Here is a 20063-nt window from a genome sequence, read left to right as displayed (position 1 = left end):
TGCAAGGAAAACAGGATCTATGCAAGGGGAATAAACCCATGGGCTGTATAGTTCTGAGAACATAAACAATGATAGGGGTGGACATGGTGTGTTATGCAATATCAGAGCACACACAGTAGAGGTGTCATTAAAACCTCCATGATTTAGACCTACAAAGATTACTTGCTTAACCAACCTCCATTTAAATGGAATATTCACAAAGCCGTGATACAAATAAAGGCTCTTTGATTTGGGAAGAATGACGCTTATCCTGTCAATTCACTCCAGGCAAAGATCGTGCCAGCACAGGGTTGCCTTGGAATAAGCCATTTTGGGGAGCATATAATCACAGATCACCCTCAGGCAACAGTAACGAAGTCAGAATTACTTCTCGATTCAGTACAACCTCTGATACTGCATAGATTTGTTTTATAATGCAAAGCCCAAGGACTGCTACATTATTATGAAATGTAAAAAGCACGGATAATTGCTCTCGAATAGCTGTCGCATGATCTCGGGAGCGCGCAAATCATGAGAAACCAAGCAGTCGTCACAGGGAAGAATACACACACACATTCGCAGGCATTGGAACGGAGCTTACTAGGCCAAGATATTTTTTTTTTACATGAAATCACTCGTCGTTCATTTTGTAAGGCGAACTTCCCGACCGGCGGAGATCAAAACTTGCTAAAGCATATGTGTATGAAGGGGGAAAGTAACGTACATGATGGTTCGGGAAACCAGGCACCTTTGGGTGGGAAATTTACCCGAACATGTTCGAGAGGAGAAAATTGTCGAACATTTTAAACGGTAAGTTACGCAAGAGGAGAGACAGCGCGCTCTGTGTCCAATAGCTAGCTATCTGAGCTAGCTAACGTTAGCCATCTTCAAGATACAACACCAAATGGCCTCTGTTGTTGAATATTTTTTTCCGCCGTGATATTTTTAACCAACAGACAACATACCAGAATTTCACAATTTATTGGAATCCAGCAAGCTGAAATGCCACTGAATGCTAGCTTGTTAGCTAACTAGCTACCATTTTGTCGTTTGCTCACTTGATATACGTTAACGACGTCGCTAGCTACATCAGTTAATGCCTTGGTAGCTAGTTCAGCAAGAAATATAGCTAACATACTAGTTAGGTAGCAAATTTTATTATTGAAGGATGTAGTAACACATCATCTACTAGTTATGTTTTGTAGGGGCTATGTTGTTAATCATTAGTTGGATTACTGAATAATGCAAAGTCATCTAACTTTAGCGCTAAATGCATGGTTTCTCCACGTTCCTCCGATGCTACTGCTAGCTTAGCTAGCTGCCATAATTACCTAGCGGACGATATCGTGTTTGATTGCCTGGCGGCGAGTTAATCAACGTGCTAACATGATGAAAGCCCTCGTGTAACATATGGGGGCTTCTTGATTCTATCGCTCGTTCACTGCATAATTCATCACGTCTTAACTGCAATGATTAGCGGTTCATATGGTCCGAAAAGTGGCTACCATAAACATGAATCTCTCTGCTCGATCCTCAAGCTTGTGCCAGGTAACGTTATTGGATCCCTCAATATTCTAAAGTTGCAGGGAGGTAGCTACTTTCTTGCGGTTATGATAAGTTATTTGAAACGATTTACATCGTAATCAACTACTTTGAGCCTGAAGTTAGGTTATTTGAACTAGCTTTCAGTCAAGTGCCAGATTCATTGAACATGAGCACTGTGTACACCAGCACATGGATCTAGTGTTTCAGTGAAAGTGTGCAACTATTGAAGAACCAACATTTGAGTTCTTGGCATTTTTTCAATTACTTCAAAATAACAGCAGAGCACCCTATTTTCACACTAATAATAGATTCATATTAAAGCAGAATTGTAATCCACAGGTTCCACTGACCCTCATATTCTATGGAAGAAGATTTAGTAAAGGAATAGAACAACTTTAAGTTGAGAAAAGACATTCATTTTTTTAAAGTTCACTACACAAAGGCGCCAAAAGGCTTGGGCCTCCATTTTTAAAGGGAAAGTCCACCCAAAGTATTGTTTGGTGTTTTTTTTCTTAGTCCACTGTTGATAGAGTCCCAATGTTTTGCATGTCAGCAGTCAAGTTAAGATATTGGACTATAAAGAAGTAAAGTGTCACCTGCCACATCATCATGCCGGTGACTCTGCTTCTTGAAAGTTTAATATCTTGAAAACTTGACTGCTGACATGCAAGCATTTTTTTTCTGTATCAACAGTGGAGTAATGGGGGGGGGGGGTTATATACATACACACACACACACTTAATGACTGGATTTTCCCTTTAATGCTAATTTGACTAATTGGCTGCCAGGCAAAATCGGGCTCCTGTGCTTTCTTTGCTGTTTAAAAATCTAGCTACTAGGCTAGCTATTATATTCATCTGCTTATCATAAGTCTGAATGGACACGCACATAGTATCTCAATAGTGTGACATATTTTCTCTCTCTGTTCTTGCTCCTCAGCTATGGACGTGTCGAGAGCGTCAAGGTCCTGCGGAAGCGAGGGTCGGAGGGCGGTGTGGCAGCCTTTGTGGATTTTGTGGATATCAAAAGTGCACAGAAGGCTCACAATGCTGTCAACAAGATGGGGGACAGAGACCTGCGCACTGACTACAACGAACCTGGGTCTGTCCCTAGTGCTGTTCGGGGCCTTGATGACAACCCCCCTTCGAGCAGTCACGGGCGGGATGTTTCAGGATTCTCTAGGGGGGCAGTGGGTCCAGTGTTTGGCCCCCCAGTGTCCCTCCACACCAGAGAGGGGCGGTATGAACGGATAAGAGACTGGTAAGTGGACATAGTCTCCCTCTGAAGTACTGGGGGATCAGGGTGTCAGTAAAAATATATATTTTATCCCGCAATAACATAATTTCATTGTTGGGTTATTAATAAAGCAATGGCAATAGATTCCTTACAGTTTTACATGAAGGTAACCTAGGGAACAATCCCTTTACCATCTGCACAGACCTGGCCTTTTTTTGTGGATATCTAAGTTAATTGTTTATGCTAATCTATTGGTCATTAAAGAGGTGTGGATGTATGAGGTATTATTCAAAAATTTGGATTTATTATGTGAGACGTATCCTGCTATCACGTTGGATATTACACCTGTGGGGAATATCCTGGTGAGTTTGGATATATCACATTTGTTGGATTTTATCCTGGTGAGTTTTCGGATATTTTTATTTTACAAACCATGGATTCTAACCTCGATTTACCTGGGATCGTCGTTCTTTGGAAGTAAATCGTTGCCTGCGATGGATTAAATACCCCTATATTTTCTTGAATTATATTCAGGCAGGTTAATTCACCTATGGACTATACATCAGGAAGGATTGTTGTTTTTTCCTCACCACCTTTCCACTGCTGGGCAGAGAGCATTTTTCTGGAAGTCTCCAAACCAAGGATATCTGCTATTCGTCTGGATTTAAATAACATCATGGACCAAGGGATGTAAATTGCCATCTTAAGGATGTAAGTTGGCTAGGTGTCATCACAGGGCCCCATCAATACATCATTCACAGCTAGTTGATCATTTTCAGACAAGGGAATTTACATTTTACAGGGTATAATTGTAATTTAGTATGGAGTTTATATCAAAAGGAACTAAAGAGAAACTGAGGAGTAACAGAACACCTATCAAGAAATTCCATTGGAATATTTTTCAGAGAGAGATGGCCATGAAGACAACTGAAGACATGCATTATGGATGTACCTGCCTCATGGAAGTAACCCCCACATTGGATGTAAGGATGTTGGGTATAGGATGTACACAGGTGTAACCGCACTTCTTTTGTTGGATTACTCTGCTCCAGTGTGGATTTAGCTGTATATCCTCTCAGCATCAGTATTTGGGGTTACTAACAAAGAACAGAAACGTCTGCATTTTCAAAGAAAACCGAATAAAGCCTGAAGATGTCATCTACACAGTGATGGGAGTAGACTGTCTATTTGCCCCTTGGGATATGTAATAGTGCTATTTTAAGGAATTAATTACGTTGCAGTGGCCTAGGATTATTCCGTGCATTATGGTGAGAGAAGATACTGTTTTTTTACTGGAGGGTATGCAAACTGGATTGCTAGTTTTGAAGAGGAATAATACAGATCTCTATTTTGGACAGTAATATGCAGACAACTCAGACTTGTTCCTTCTTTATTCTAGCAAGTTGGAAATGTTTTCAGTCTATCCCGTCTCTAGTGTCACTTTTGAAATGCACCGATATGCCCTTAAGTGTGACTCATCTTTTTTCAAATTAAACCTGTATCAATCGTTGTCATAAGAAATCCATTTATTTGGTTGTTTTCTTTCTTTTTACATCAAACGAAGAGATTAAGAGATGGTGGATTATACATACCCTACCCGGTGTTCTACTCGAACGTCAGACTCTATACACATGAAGACAAAATAACCTTTTTGCTCAAGTTTTTTTTTAAATCCAAATGATTTTTGCTTTTTATTCCGGCTCACACAATTCTGACGACCTAGATTGTATTTGGGATTATAGGTTCGGTTACTGCTTTTGGAAAAGGTTGGTATTGTCCTGCCCTCTGCGTCTCTCTTCCTCGTCTCCTGCACTAATTGTTAGAGCTTTTAGAGAAAAAGATGCAGCTGCTTGGGCCAGAGGGCTTGTTTTTCTTTCTCTTCCTTGCTCTCTTTTTCTTTTCTGTCACTCTTTCTGTCTCTCTCCCTTTCTTGCTTTTTCTAGTCGTTACTAGGTGGCTTAATATAGGCTAGTTAAGATCTAGCAGGTCCACCAGCATTTCCCTCAACTGCCAAGACCCACTGTTCTTACTTAATTCAGAAATTGTATTTGATCTCAGTAGGAACTCACTTGCTCACTCTGAAAAATGTGATATGACACAGCTTCTAGATAATTAGAATAAATGCAAACGATGGAGTTCAATAGTTTCACAGATGCGGTTGTGTTACGTTTGGCCAACAAAGAAATTTTCACAATGTGTGTTCATGCATTTTTGAATCTCAAGCATGGCCCTTATGAAACTAAACCTATCCGAGGGTTACCTTACTCTATGCTAGAGCTGGGACGATAAATAGAAAGTTATCGACACCGATCAGTTATCGCAGGAATTTTGTTGGCATCGTTCATTACGATAAGTAGGCTATACTAGAGAAATGCGTAGTTTGAAATGAAATAAGTTTGCTGATATGGGTGACTGTTAACGTGAGAATTGATAGCTACAACCATCAAACTAGTAGTAGTACTATAAAGGATCATAAAAAATAAAGGCGGTAAACTTATCATCCTATTTATCCTTAATCCTTAATTCAGGCAATTTATCACTATGGATTTTTTTCATATCTCCCAGCTCTACTGTATGCCTCTCCAGTGTAGATCTGCCCCATTTTTTCCCCCTATCAGATACAATCTGTTTGTCAGCATTAATACTAGAGGACATCATTTAATGTCTACACACCTATTGTTTGAATTGACCAAATGCCCCTCATGTATTCTATTGCTTCTAATGGAATCACAAATGATTGGCCTGTATCTTCATAGACCCGTGCTCAGCGGGGTCCCTGTTTGTGTGTATTTAAGTTGACATTTTAACAGTGCACTGCCTATTTTAAACTTCATTGTGTGTTGGAACTAGTTATCTGTATTTTTGGAGTCACACTAACACTCACCCTCTCTATATCTATTCTGTCTCTCTCCCCTATCCATCCATCCTTTACCTGTGTCTTCCAGCAGCTCAGAGACCCGGGAGCGTGCATATGATCACAGCCCCTATGGACACCATGAGCGCACTGGCACTTTTGATAGACAGCGCCACTACAACGCAGACTATTACCGTGATCGCACCATGTTTGCAGCTGGAGTTAGCCCTGGCCCTGGAAGTAGCAGTGCAATGGGTGGGAGCTTTGAAACCCCAGAGCCTCATTTTGAGTCCAGGATCCGAGGAGATCCCTTCACCTTGTCAAGTGCTGCACGCCGCGACCCCTATCGAGATGACAGGGGGCGTCGTGTTGACAGAACTTACCATCACCGCCGCAGTCGATCATCTCATTCCTCACAGTCTCGACATCCCTCCCCGCAAAGGACCACGGGGCAAACACCCAAAGCCCCCCATTCCCCCAAAAGAGCCCCCCTCTCCCCAGAAAGAGGTCCATGCTCTAGGTCCCGCAGTAGGTCCTCTAGCTCTGATTCTGTCAGCAGCACCAGCAGCACTGGCAGTGGCAGGTAGGATGTGCTTTTGTGATGGTGTGGATGTTATTGTTTGTGTGGATGGAGCACGCATCAGTCAATTAGCCTATGTTGTAGAGAATGTAGTAAGAGAAGGGAACATATTCCACTTACCCAGTTGTAAAATATCTTGCTTGACTCTAGGATTATGGAGAGAATATCGCCGACTTGAGATGCATACAAATGTACCCTTTTATTTAGTCAAGTTAGCTGAAGACCCTCTGAACATTACCCCTTCTTTCCTCACATTTGTTCGTTTGGCAGCAGCGATTCAAACAGCAGTTCAAGTGAAGGGTCTCGTGCACGCTCTGTTCAGTCCTCTGCTACACATGCACCTCCTTCTCAGCCCTGCTCCATGGTGATGGAAGGTGATGAGCCACGAAGAAGCTTTGGCATCAGGGTGCAGAACCTACCAGTGCGTTCCACAGGTGAGTACCAATACCTAGCAGCATACTCATAAACATGCACTCTGTCTGGACTTTGCTGTGCACCTTGACATTCTGGTTACACTTTGCTGGGCACCATGACATTATGAAGGGGGTCACCAATAAATATCGTAGTCCTCTGCCATTTCGTGTCTACATGTTCAGCTGTAGAGGTAGGTAATCAAAGCCCCCCCCCCCCCCCCCCCTCATTCTCCACCTTGACATAACATTTTTATTTTGTCTCACGATGCAGCTGCATGACCCATATCAAGCATCAATTAACTGTCCATTTCCCTCGCCAGACACAAGTTTGAAAGATGGACTGTTCCATGAGTTCAAGAAACATGGGAAAGTGACATCTGTGCAGATCCACGGGGCCTCAGAGGACCGATATGGTCTGGTGTTCTTCAGACAGCAGGAAGACCAAGAGAAAGCCCTCAACGTCTCCAAAGGAAAGCTTTTTTTCGGCATGATGATCGAGGTTTCTGTCTGGAACGGCCCTGGTATGAAACTTTTTAGTGTCGTAATGTAATGTCTGTAATTCTTTCATTATTTGAGCTTGGGCCTAAATCCTAATGGAGTTCTAATGAGCGGTCATTCACATACTGTTGAGTGTACTTCTATTGTCTTGTTTAGTGATTGTAATAGAAGTCTTTCCCTCAGAAACTGAGAGCGAGAATGAATTCAGGCCATTAGATGGACGGATTGATGAATTCCACCCCAAGGCCACAAGGACCCTGTTTATAGGCAACTTGGAGAAGACCACCAGTTACCAACAGCTCCTTGATATCTTCCAGCGCTTTGGAGAGATTGTGGTATGTATGTTACTGCACACTGATGGGTTGTGCAAGTTAAATATCTCTTCTAAAAAATGCCAGAGAATTGCCTGTTTTGTTTTGTCTTTTGAATATTTATGCATTTTGTCATCTCTCATACAGGATATTGACATTAAAAAAGTCAATGGTATTCCTCAATACGCCTTTGTGCAGTATTCTGATATTGCCAGTGTCTGCAAAGCTATAAAGAAGATGGATGGAGAGTATTTAGGGAGCAACCGGCTCAAGGTATTATTCATAAATCTATATTGCCCTTACCTCTAGTTATCCATGTTGGTAGAAAAGGAATTGAGTTCAGTGATACAGAACTACCCTCCGCAATTATTATTGTCAATGTTTCTACATCCTGTGTTTTCGGTCTCCTTTGCAGCTGGGTTTTGGAAAGAGTATGCCCACAACATGTGTTTGGCTGGACGGTTTGGCTTCCAACATCACAGAGCAATATCTCACACGCCACTTCTGCCGCTATGGACATGTAGTCAAGGTCTACCCTTTTTTCCCTCCCCAATGTTCTTGGAATCCCTGACATTTTTGATACTATATTAGAGAAGTTGTTCTAAACAAGATTTCTGCTTTTCCTCTTTTAGGTTGTGTTTGACAGGTTGAAGGGGATGGCTCTCATATTGTATAACAACACAGATTTTGCACAGGCAGCTGTCAGGGAGACAAAAGGCTGGAAGATTGGAGGCAACAAAATAAAAGTAGGAATAAATATGTTTCATTAATCAATCAGTGACTGACATTTTAACAGTAAACCAGATGGAGTTAATTTGTTTATTTGCAGGTGGATTTTGCCAGTCAAGAGAGTCAGATGGCTTTTTATCGCTCTATGCAGGCCTCTGGGCAAGACATTAGAGATTTCTATGAAATTCCGACTGAAAGAAGGTAAGGTTCACATTTGTAATGTGAGATGAATGGAGGGAATACTTTGAATTACTGTTTTCTGGTGTACTTATTGGATCTCACTTCAATGTTTTCCCCCCCCCCTATTCCACAACCCCCTGCTTTACAGGGAGGAACGACCAAGACCTCCATACCATGAGTTCTCAGCAGAAAGAGCTTACTTTGAGAATGTACGCACCCCTGGCACAATTTACCCCGAAGACCCTCACAGAGACTACCCCGCCCGCAGCCGTGATCGGTATTCGGAGTTGGAGCATTACCAGGGAGAACACTTTGACCCACGCTATCATGAGGACCCTCGGGAGTTCAGGGATTATCGAGATCCTTTTGAGCAGGACATTCGGAAATACACATACATCCAGAGGGAGCGAGAAAGGGAGCGGGAGCGCTTTGAGGCAGACCGAGTCAGGTGGAGCCCGTCTCATCCACGGCGCCCGATCACCCCTTCTGCCTCCCCTTCACCATCTGAGCGTGCTCCCAGAGACTCAGAGCGACGGGTCTACAGCCAGTCCTCTGAGCGAAGTGGTAGTTGCAGCTCACTCTCACCACCACGCTTTGACAAGGCTGACAAGGCTCCTCCATTGGAACATGGAACCAGCTCTAAGAGTGAGAGGTTGGAAAAAGACGCCCACTTGGTTGAACCTGAGCGTGAGCGTGGAGCTGGGGCTGAGAAAAGCAAGCGGGGAAGACGAAAGGAGAAAGGTGACAAAGAAAAAGGGGAGAAGAGTAAATCAAGGAAAGGAAAGGTGCAATCTCCCGGCATCCCACCATCTGAGACAAAGCTAGATCCCAGCCTGGATGGAGGCTCTGGAAGGGGAAAGGTGTCGGACCAAGACAGCCTTGAGAGACAGATATATAAAGGTGACAATGACCCTCCTCCTTCAGATCTGACCGCGTCAACCTCTCGCCATGAGCCTGTAAAAAGTGAGAGGCTTGAGTCAGGGAAAGGTGAGATCACAGACAAGGATGTTAAAACACGATCCAAGAAACACCAAAAGTCTGACACTGGAAATGATGGGAAAGATCCATCACTGGATTCTGATCGGCTGGCTGCGAGAAAGAGGCGCTTTGGAGATGCCAGTGGGAGGACCATTCGGCAGAAGAGGAGAAGGCTGGAGGATGGGAGTCAACCCCCAGACTTTGGAGCAAGCACTGCCTTTTCAAAAGAGACGGATGGCGACAATAAGGCTCAACAAAAAGACTCCCAGCGGAGGGATTCAAGATCCAAAACGGAGAGGCTGGTGTTTCCTGGCAGTCAGGATCCTGTAATGAGAGGACAGGAAGAGCTGCCCGAGGGGAGCATGGACCCTATAGACTCAAAACGCCACAGCATGTCTAGAAGGTTCTCCCACGATGGGAACATGGATCAGGATAATGCAAGAGATCAAGATCCACCAAGCCCTTTCAAATATGGTGCACAGGACAATGACAAGGGTGTCAAGGAAGAGCCTCTGGATATTGACCTCTCCCAGAGTTACCGCAAACAGATGGAGCAAAGGAGACTTCACCAACAGCTCCAAGAGCCAGACAAACAAGAAAAAACAGGAAGTCCACAAGGCTTAGAAAGGGAGGATCTTGAACACCGCAGTCTGGTACATGAAGTGGGCAAGCCACCTCAAGACGTCACAGATAATTTCCCATCTCATAAACTCAAGAAACTAGAGCAATTTGATGCAGATATTAGTGCCAAGAGGGGGGACCGTGTCTACAGGAGCTTCCGGCAAAAGAGTGAAGATCCTGAGTGGAATAACACTGCATCTCCAGGCTTGCAACACTTCTCTCATCATGCTGAAGATCCTGAGTGGAACAACACTGCATCTCCAGGCTTGCAACACTTTTCTCATCATGCTGAAGAGGACTTTGTGGTATCTTCACACCTCAGGGAGGTTAAAACCGAGGATAAAAGCCACCCAGACCTGGAGCTGGCAGTCAAAAGGACACATACGATGCAAATGTCCAAGTCAAACACTCCTTTACAAATTAGTGAGGAAGAGCGGGAAAAACGTTGGGACAGCAGAGTCAAGCAAGATTTTTTACCCGACTTAAACTTCTCAAGAGGCATTGCAAAAAATCCACACCATCGCAAGCGTTTGGAGTACGGAATTGTGCATGATTTGGAGCCTGGGGAAGTACGATCCGATTCTGAGGAGGATAGAGAGAACAAACCCCACTCTCCTATGCCCTCCACTTCGGTACCTTTGTCTGACAGGCAGAGAGTAGACAGATTTTCAGACCCTAAGCTTGCCACCTTGGAGAGGATGAAGTTCTACTCCTTTGCACTTGACCAAACCATCACACCAGATACCAAGGCCCTGCTAGAGCGAGCAAAGTCTCTGTCCTCCTCTAGGGAGGACAACTGGTCTTTCTTGGACTATGATTCACACTTTGCTGGTTTACGCAGTAGGAAAGATACTGAAAAGGTTGAGTCAGCACCTCGACCTACACCCTCTTGGTACATGAAGAAGAAGAAAATTCGCAGTAGTGGGTCTGAAGACAAACTAGATGACCGGAAGGAAGAGCCCAAGCCCAAGCCAGAGGAACATGAACGCAGGGAACTGTTTGCCTCACGTTTCCTTCACAGCTCGATATTTGAGCAGGACTCAAGACGTCTTCAGCACCTTGAGCGAAAGCATGAGGACCCTGAGCAGAGTCAGGGTCAGCAAATTGGTCAGCAAGGCCCGGCAGATGGGCAGCCTGACACAGAACCAGTTGTCCTCTTCCATAGCCGCTTTTTGGAGTTCACACGGCTTCAACAGCAGAAAGACCAACCGCTACCGGATGTGAAAAAGGCAGATTCCATAGATGACAATAGGGTGGAGAAGTCACCTGAGGCAGAACAGCAACCTCTGCAGTTACCTAAAACCTCAGAACCTGTCATGGATCCAGAGATTAAACCTATTAGCCCAGCTGAGGACATGATTTCCCAGCCCCCACTTATGCCCAAGCAGATGTCTCCACCCCTTCCACCCAAGCAGATGTCTCCACCCCTTCCACCCAAGCAGATGTCTCCACCAGTGGAAACATGTGTCTTGTTTACTCCATCCCTAGAGTCAGCTGCTCTAGAACCTTTGACTAAAGAAGAAAACATAAAAAATGAACAGCTCCCTCCCCTCCCGCAAATGTCTCCCCGTTCGATGTCTCCCCCTGCTTCTGTTAATTTAGTAGCCCCCGAGCCCATTCGTTTGGTGAGAAAAGTTAAAAGATACCCTAGTGAAGAGAAATCTAAAGATATAGCTCAGGATATTAAAACATTGACTCCTGAGCAGTCTTCCAACAGTGATTGCCATATTCATAAAACGTTATTGAGTCGTTCTGAGCTTGAGCTAGGACCTCCTGAATTACCACCTGAATTGAAAAGTTCCACACCACCTAACCTTGTTGATGAGATTTCAAAAGAGGATACCAACACTGAAGATACAGACACTCACACAGGGGTGGAAAAGAAACTTGATCTCAATCAGATACAGGTGCTTGTTGATAATGAAACCAGGGATGAGTCAATTTCACCACCTCAGAAGTCCAAGAACAAAAAGAGTAAATCTCCTACTCAAGTCCCACTGACTCCTTTGGTTTCAGCAAATAGTTCAGAGAAACCACTTACACGCAAGAGTGAACGCACAAAACGTGCATCATCCCCTAGAGCGGAGTCTTTGAAGGGAAGCTTGGATTCCAAATCCACAGGCAAGTCTCCTATACATGGTGCAGACCCCGAGCATGGCACAGAGCAAAGTATATATGTTGGAAGAGCAAGGCGTAGAAATGTGAAATCTGTATATGCCACCCCAGTTGAGGAAGATGCCACTAAGGGGGCTGGAAAGGATGTAACTGAGTCACCACGTTCTGCACGAAAGCGAGGTGGAGACAAAGAAGCAGCCCCTCAGCAACCATTAGAACAGGATTCACTTGCGCCGATCACCTCAAGGCGGGGACGTCCTCCTAAGAATCGTCAAAAAGGAGAGGACATGTTAACGGCTAAAGGGGATAGATCAAAAATGGAGACCAAGGATACGGACTCCAATGAATCAGAGAGTAGTGAAAGAATCTCAAAAGTGTCAAAAGGCAGACATTCTCCTCATGGTCATAAAGTGTTGGTAAGTCAGTTACCCATGTCCACAGTGACTGGATCCAGTAGGAAGGGGGAAAAAACTGAGCCCCCTGAAGATGTTGCTCAACCGATAGATTTTACAGATGAGGACATTTTGGCCATGCCAGATTCCACTGTCTCATGTAAAGAAGATTCTGTGGTGCCAGTTGTGACAAAAAAAGAGGAGAATGTCAAGCAACAACTAGGAACAGAGAAATCAAGCGATAAAGACGGGCAGAAAATTGGCCCTATTGAGGAGAAAGCCAGTGGAAGTAAATTAGGTGAGAAAGAGACTGAACCTCCAGTCATGGAAGAACAGCCTGTTTTGGAGAAGAGTGGGAGAGGAAAAGCCCCACGCTTGACACGGACTCCAAAATCTCCTGTCCTCAAGAACCTCAAGATCAGACTAAATGTCACTGAGGTGAAAGATTTACTTCAAATGGGGGATGAGGAACCCGGAAATCAGGATGATTCTTCTAAAAAGACTAAACCAGGTGAACCTACTAATGACCCATTATTATTAGAGTCTAGTCCAGGAAAAGATGTGAGTTCTAGCAACGAGGATAAAGATGGGGTGACATCAGAGAATAAGCCTCCAATAGATCCTAAAACTTTGCTACAACAGGAACAGGAGCTGGAGCAAGCTGTGGAGAACATTGCTAAACTGACAGACCCAACCCTCCCAGCTGAGCCACCCACTCCACCTGCCCAACCACCTGCAGAATTAAAAATTGAGACTGAGGAAGACAAACCAGCCAATCCTGCTAGTGAGTATGAACTTGCTGCTGCAATTGATTCCATTATGGGTGAGGATATAGCCGTCCCTCTGCCTCAAGAGCCGGTAAATAGTGCTGTTGTGGATTCGGATCTAGAGATTCCAACCTTCATCCAGCCGACCAAGGGAGCTGAACCTGTGACTAACATATCTCCTAATCAGGGGGAGTCATTTTTCCCAACCACACCCAGGAAAGGTGCTAAGGGCAGAGCTAAAACACCGAAGCGGTCTAAGAGCCAAAAATCTAACAAAAAGGATGCTGTAAAAGAAAGTTCATCAGAACCGGAGAACACCTCTGTTATCACATCAGACAGCACACCCTCCAATGAACAGCCTGTTCCAGAAAGTATTCCCTCATCTACAGTTGCTGGTGTCATTACAGCCACCTCTTGGAAGCCTGAAACGGTGCATTTGGCTCCCAAGACTACAGACATGCCTAAAGAATCAAAGTTGCCTCCAGCCCCTTCAGAGCAACCTCCACCTAAACATCTGAAACCTGTCTGCACCACAACCAAAAGTCCCACTCTCACCAAGCCTCATACACAACCACCACCACCAGAGTGCATCTCACCCTCACTTTCTCCACCCCCAACCCAGCCAAACATCAGAACCACACAGCCCAGCAGGATCCCAGTTTCCCCACCAGATTGGCTCAACCAGTCCAAGGACGCAGTTGTCCCTTCCTCTCCTAGAGCATCATCAGCTCCTGTAGAGAACCCAGGACTGTCCCTTGACACTGAACACATGGAGACTGATCACAACATCAGTGACTTGCGTAGGATTCTCATGAAGCACAAAAATGTTTCACTCCCAGTCCCATGCAGTAGTTCTGTTCCTTCCAATCTGGGCACCTCGTCCCTTAGGGATCCTCCACACCCTTCTGATAGTAATACTCCAATGGTTGCTGTACCTAGTAAGGCCCCTCTAAATGATAACAGGCTGCCATCTCATCCAGCTCAGCCTGTAGTCCGGCCCCCAGCCTCACTACCATCCCCTGAGTCGAAGTCTGTGATTTCTGTTATCGCCTCCACTGCCACTTCTGTTATCAGTCGTGTTTGCAATCCACCCGACATGGAGAAAGTTAATATCTCGGTTGACAGAAATCCCTGTGTGGACCTGCCACTTCCCAAGCAGGCATACAGGCCGCCCAGCAAGGAGGACAGGGACGGTGGTTTGTACCATGGACCATCAGTTGGTGAGGAGGGTGGAAGTACTGGGAGGTACTTGGTTGAGAGCTCCGGTCTCGGTACAGGCTCGATCCCAGGTCTAAGGGTGAATACCTCAGAGGGAGTGGTGGTGCTGAGTCACTCAGGGCAGATCAAGGAAGGACCACAGAGGATAAGTGCCAAAATCAGCCAGATCCCACCAGCTACTGCAGTTGACATGGAATCTCAGCAGCTTGTGTCCATGCCCCAAATAAAACAGGAGATGTATACCCACTCCCAGTCAAACACTCCGAAGTGTCCTCAAATACAGACAGACCATGGGCATCCTAAGACACAACAACCTGTGTCTGCCATTAAACAAGAAAACACTGGTATGGAAAAGTTAGAATCTCCCTACCCATCAGGGCCTCAAGGAGTTGTGAAGAGGCTACAGCAGACGGTTAGTAGTCCACAAGTGATGGGTTACCATCATCCAGAGTTCACAATGTTATTGAAGCATCCAAAGAAAGTGGATGGGGCTGATGCTATGACTGCTGACGGGGGTAAACCATCTTGGAACTCTGCCATAAGTCCTGCAATAAGCCCACACTTGCCCTCTCCGGCTGGCAACCACGTAGGCTTTGTTTCTGGCTCGGCCACTGACAGAACTCCGTCACATCTCAGTGGGGTCAAACAGGAGCCTCGTTCTCCTCGCAAGTCAGGCCACCCACACTCTCCATTCACTAAAGTGTCCTCTCCCATTGGTGGCTCCTCTCCGAAAGGCCTCCCTGGGATGCTGCCCTCTGGCCTTCCCGCCATGCAGCAGTATGTCACCAGTGTCCACCACCCTGAGCAGTCTGTCATCATGCAACCTCACAGTGCTCACGGTGGCATTGGCAGGATGTCACCCCATCGTGTCTCCCAAGCAATCCCCATGGGGCACCTTGTCCAAGGAGAGGTCAGGGTGAACACACCACCTCTCTCTGTGATGAGTTTTGGGATGCATGGAGACCCTCTTGCCTCTCCCTGGTCTGGTCCTCTCCAGCAACGTCCCACCTCGCCCCAGGCGGTAGGCAGAGACATGGTCCTCAAGGTTAACCCTGGGAATGTAAGGGGCCACGAGGGAGAGCAAGAGGATGCCAGACGCTTCCATCAGGCCACAGGGAGACCATCTGCCACCCAGCTGAAACCAGAAACTATGCAGGTGGATCCCCGCGGAGCTCTACGCAGCGGACTACAGCTGGACCCGTACATGTCACCCAGGGACATGCGTGTGCTCATGCACCACCCGCAGGGAGAGCGCTCTGCCTCAGAACCACACCAGGGACACATCCAAGAGACTGTCCCACCCTCTTCGACATCTACCAATATCACCTCGTCCCTGTCCCCCAGGGCACATCTGCTGACTAAAGGTGTTTCTGAGAAGGATGGCACAAAGCCACAAGAGGTCAAGAGCCCACACTCTCCTCTGAAGGATGGGATGATGGGGATTCGGCCATCTATGGCCGCCATGGCGTCCCCACAAAGGGTGCAGTTGCTGCCATCAGGGACGGGAGCTTCCTTCTCAGAGTATCCAGGGATGTACAGCAACACCCGGGCCGTCCATTCCCAGATCCCAGAGACTTCTTTTGGGATCAACCAGGCACCTATCAACATCACTTCTGCCTTAGTGAGTTAAACCCTATTCGGTGTACTGTATCTCTGCACAATTTGATAATGATTATGGGGTAGTGTCTTGAATGATGTTTGAAAAACAACTTGTTTATACTAAAATGACTCTTCTGGACCTCAGGGTACAGACCCCAGCCATTCACAAGCTGATGGCAAGGTGAAACAAGTTGGACACCAACCTGTCAACATGGTGCAGCTGCTCACGGTGAGTCACTTAAGGATTTATGGAAATGGGGAACAGACCGCGAATTAGAGACAGTAGAGTGTAAAACCAGAATGACAACTGAACAGGACCAGAGAGGTATGGGCAAGAGCTGTGGGCAAAGTGGACAGGACAAAGTGTAGTGTAGGTAAACTGTTCACAATTATATTGTTTTTATATTATTATTTTAAATATTTACAAAAAGAAATAGCATTTTATATCACTTTTTTTAATTTTCTGTTTGAGCAGAAGTACCCGATAGTGTGGCAAGGGCTGCTAGCACTGAAGAATGACCAAGCTGCTGTCCAGTTGCATTTTGTCTGTGGCAACAAAGCATTGGCTCTACGATCGCTGCCCTTACCAGAGGGAGGAGCGCTGCTTCGGATCGTGCAGAGAATGAGACTTGAGGCATCACAACTGGATGGTGTGGCTAGAAGAATGACAGTAAGTTATTTTCCCTGTCATGGGGATGAGAGTCCATCCTAAATTGTGTTAACTTGGCCCAGTGTAAGTGGATGCAAACAGGAAGTGAGTGGATGCTACTTGATGATGAGCACTTTTCACTAACCTAGTCAATAAACTAGTCACTAAGCAACTAAAGTAATGGTCCAATCATGAAGGACTGGCAAGATGGTGCCGATAGACATGGTCGCCCTGTTCATGGCTCCTAAGCAACTTTAGTGTAAAGTTATTTTTGTTATTTCTCACAGTATTAGCTCAGAACGTCCTTTGCACTATTACATACAGCCGGAAATAACTTTTGGATATTAGAGCGGCGCTAACTTTCCTGAATTGGAGCATTTGTTCATACCGCTTCCAAGTATATTACTCGCTAATGTTCAGTCCCTGGACAATAAAGTAACACACTGATTTACGGAATCATGGCTCTCTCTGGATATACTGTCCCCATCCATACAGCCAGTTGGGTTCTCAGTACATCGCACAGACAGGAATAAAGAACTCTCCTGGGAAAAATAAGGCGGAGATGTATGTTTCATGCTTAACTACTCATGGTGTGATTGTGGTAACGTACAGGAACTGTTCACCCGACCTAGAATAACTCAATCAAATTCAGACCGCATTACCTCCCGTCATCATCATAGCAGTGTATATTCCCCCTCAAGCCGATACCACGACGGCTGTCAAGGAACTACATTGAATTTGTGCAAACTGGGATTTTTTTTTGCCGCATTGAAGTTCCCCAAGAACCCAGTGGCCTCCATCATTCTTAAATGGAAGAAGTTTGGAACTACCAAGACTTCCTAGAGCTGGCTGCCTGGCCAAACTAAGCAATTGGGGGAGAAGGGCCTTGGTCAGGGAGGTGATCAAGAACCCGATGCTCACTCTGACAGGGCTCCAGAGTTCCTCTGTGGAGATGGGAGAACCTTCCAGAAGGACAACCAACTCTGCAGCCCTCTACAAATCAAAGTAAAAGGAGATCCTTGATGAAAACCTGCTCCAGAGCGCGCAGTACCTCAGACTGGGGTGAAGGTTCACCTTTCAACAGGACAACGACCCTAAGCACACAGCCAAGGCAACACAGGAGTGGCTTTGGGACAAGTCTCTGAATGTCCTTGAGTGTCCCAGACAGAGCCCGGACTTGACCCATCCAACCTGACATACAATGACATTCTAGATGATTCTGTGGTTCTAACTTTGTGGCAACAGTTTGGGGAAGGCCGTTTCCTGGTCAGTTTGACATTGCCCCTGTGCACAAAGCGAGGTACATACAGAAATAGTTTGAGATCGGTGTGGAAGAACTTGACTGGCATGCACAGAGCCCTGACATCAACCCCATCAAACACCTTTTGGGATTAATTGGAATGCTGATGACTGCAAGCCAGCTCTAATTTCCCAACACCAGTGCCTGACCTCACTAATGCTCTTGTCTGAATGGAAGCAAGTCCCCGCAGCAATGTTCCAACAGTGGAAAAGCATTCCCTGAAGAGTGGAGGCTGTTATAGGTGCAAAGGGGGGACCAACTCCACATTAATGCCCATGATTTTGGAATGAGATGTTCAACGAGCAGTTGTCCACTTACTTTTTTGGTAGTGAATGCGACCAATTCAATTTTAAGGAAGAATTTCTCAAGTTCATGTACATCACATGTGCCTGTTCTAATGTTTTTTTTCTTCTGTTTCCTGCAGGGGGAGAGTGAGTTCTGTCTCCTGCTAGCTCTGCCATGTGGACGGGACCAGGACGATGTCCTGAATCAGACCCAGGCCCTAAGGACCGCTTTCATAAACTACTTGCAGGCCAAGCTGGCTGCAGGCATCATCAATGTCCCCAACCCAGGCTCCAATCAGGTGAGTCTCTCTGCTTGTTTGTTACTGTAGATGTCTGTCTTTTTGCAAACATTCAGCCACTGCTGGTTTTTGACAACTTCACATTTACATACAAATAAAATGTTGTTTTACATTTTAGAGCGGTCTTTAGATCGCATAGTCTTTCAACTGATCCATTTTTATCTCTTCTCCAGCCTGCCTATGTGTTGCAGATATTCCCACCATGTGAGTTTTCAGAGAGCCACTTATCCCGGCTAGCCCCTGACCTCCTCAACCGGATCTCTAATATCTCCCCTCACCTCATGATTGTCATCACCTCTGTGTAACAACCCACCCCCCTCTAGCGGGGAAAAGGAAATACATCTTCTTATTAGTGGATGTACACCAAGTTGAGCCTCAGGAAACAAGAGGAATGGCAGGATCTTTGCTCCTGGAGACACTGGGAACATTTGGGAATAACGTCCTATTCAAACTTTTTCCAAGTCACATCTTTTTTTTCTTCTTCACACCTGTCTGGTATTTTTGTCCTTCTCAAAAGAGCGAGCTCAGGGATGGACTAGACCAGAACCCTATATCTCTGCTGTATTTGTATTTATTGGGGAGTTTTATTTTTACGTAGGGAGTTACTTTGAAGAAAAAATGTTGATGTTTGATGAATAAGAAGAATGAGTGACTTCGTGGGTGGCCTTTTATTCTTCATTTTTTTAATGATTGCTGTTCATTTTTTAAATTCTTCATAAGAAAGGATCATGGAAGCCATTAAACAATGGCAAAAATAGACATTTCAACGTGTATTTTTAAGTACAGTGATTATGTACAAACAAACTTCATTGTTCAGCCTTTCCCATAGAGGAAGAAGGAACTTTAAAAAAACTTTTAGGCACGTCTAAAATGGCACCCTATTTCTTATTTGGTCCAGTACTTTGGGCCCTGGTCAAAAGTAATGCACAATATGAGGATAGGGTGCTATTTGGGACGCACTGAGATCTTGTAGAGAGGACTGTGTCAGCCTAACAAACCCCTTTTGATTCCACCAGCTCTGCTGTTCCATTTCTCTACTTAAACAAGACAAGGCTGTTCCCTTCCATCTGTTTCCGTATTATACGACCAACAGTGGGATTTAGGAGTTTTTGGAATACTGGACTCTGTAAATATTTTAAATATTTAAAACTGACAAACTAGAACTTGTGACAACTTGACACCAAGTGACTTCCAGCCAACCATGGAAATACAAGATGGTAAGGTGGGATGAATTAATTGGGGGTGTAAGGAAGGACTGAGGGAAACCCCTTGGTTTTGTGGTGTAAATACTTGTGACACAGCAGGTTGGAAAACTTGTGTGGAGTTTGCTGGGGGCACTTCACATTTTGTTACTCAAATAAAAAATTAATCCAGAAAACTAAAACAGTCATGAGCTCTTTCATCTGGATGTTTTTTTTCTTGTTTCTCTTTGAGATGCTGTCTGTTTGAAATAAATATTTGAACATTGTGTAAATATAGTCTGAGCTTTCTACTAACATTTCTTTTATGCTGGGGA

At 45.2% G+C, this 20063-nt stretch overlaps 1 protein-coding gene across 8 annotated transcripts; it reads left to right on the top strand.

Annotated features, from left to right (window-relative positions):
- The first annotated feature begins 285 nt into the window (after positions 1-285).
- Positions 286-20015, top strand: LOC129815885 (msx2-interacting protein-like). Of its 8 annotated transcripts, none has more exons than XM_055870035.1 (15): positions 286-789; positions 2464-2784; positions 5706-6197; positions 6468-6628; positions 6928-7128; positions 7277-7440; positions 7564-7689; positions 7832-7945; positions 8049-8162; positions 8246-8346; positions 8474-16037; positions 16161-16244; positions 16491-16685; positions 18389-18547; positions 18721-20015. In XM_055870035.1, the coding sequence occupies exons 1-15, from the start codon at positions 704-706 to the stop codon at positions 18850-18852; spliced, it is 10014 nt and encodes a 3337-aa protein (XP_055726010.1). In that variant the 5' UTR covers positions 286-703; the 3' UTR covers positions 18853-20015. The 8 variants fall into 8 exon arrangements, with proteins under 8 accessions (XP_055726010.1, XP_055726008.1, XP_055726012.1 ...); XM_055870033.1 differs by having other exon boundaries at positions 6465-6628; XM_055870037.1 differs by having other exon boundaries at positions 287-789; positions 5709-6197; positions 6465-6628; positions 7289-7440.
- Positions 20016-20063: the final 48 nt, after the last annotated feature.

The sequence above is a fragment of the Salvelinus fontinalis genome, chromosome 18 (genome assembly GCF_029448725.1).
Source record: "Salvelinus fontinalis isolate EN_2023a chromosome 18, ASM2944872v1, whole genome shotgun sequence".
Lineage (NCBI taxonomy): Eukaryota > Metazoa > Chordata > Actinopteri > Salmoniformes > Salmonidae > Salvelinus > Salvelinus fontinalis.
The sequence above is the reverse complement of the archived record's forward strand: the minus strand, read 5'-3'. Positions and strand labels throughout refer to the sequence as shown.

Coding starts and splice junctions, on each gene's coding strand:
- LOC129815885 (XM_055870033.1), top strand. CDS start 704: ATGATGGTTCGGGAAACCAGGCACCTTTGGGTGGGAAATTTACCCGAA. Junction 790..2,463: donor ATTGTCGAACATTTTAAACG/GTAAGTTACGCA, acceptor CTTGCTCCTCAG/CTATGGACGTGTCGAGAGCG. Junction 7,946..8,048: donor GCTATGGACATGTAGTCAAG/GTCTACCCTTTT, acceptor TTCCTCTTTTAG/GTTGTGTTTGACAGGTTGAA.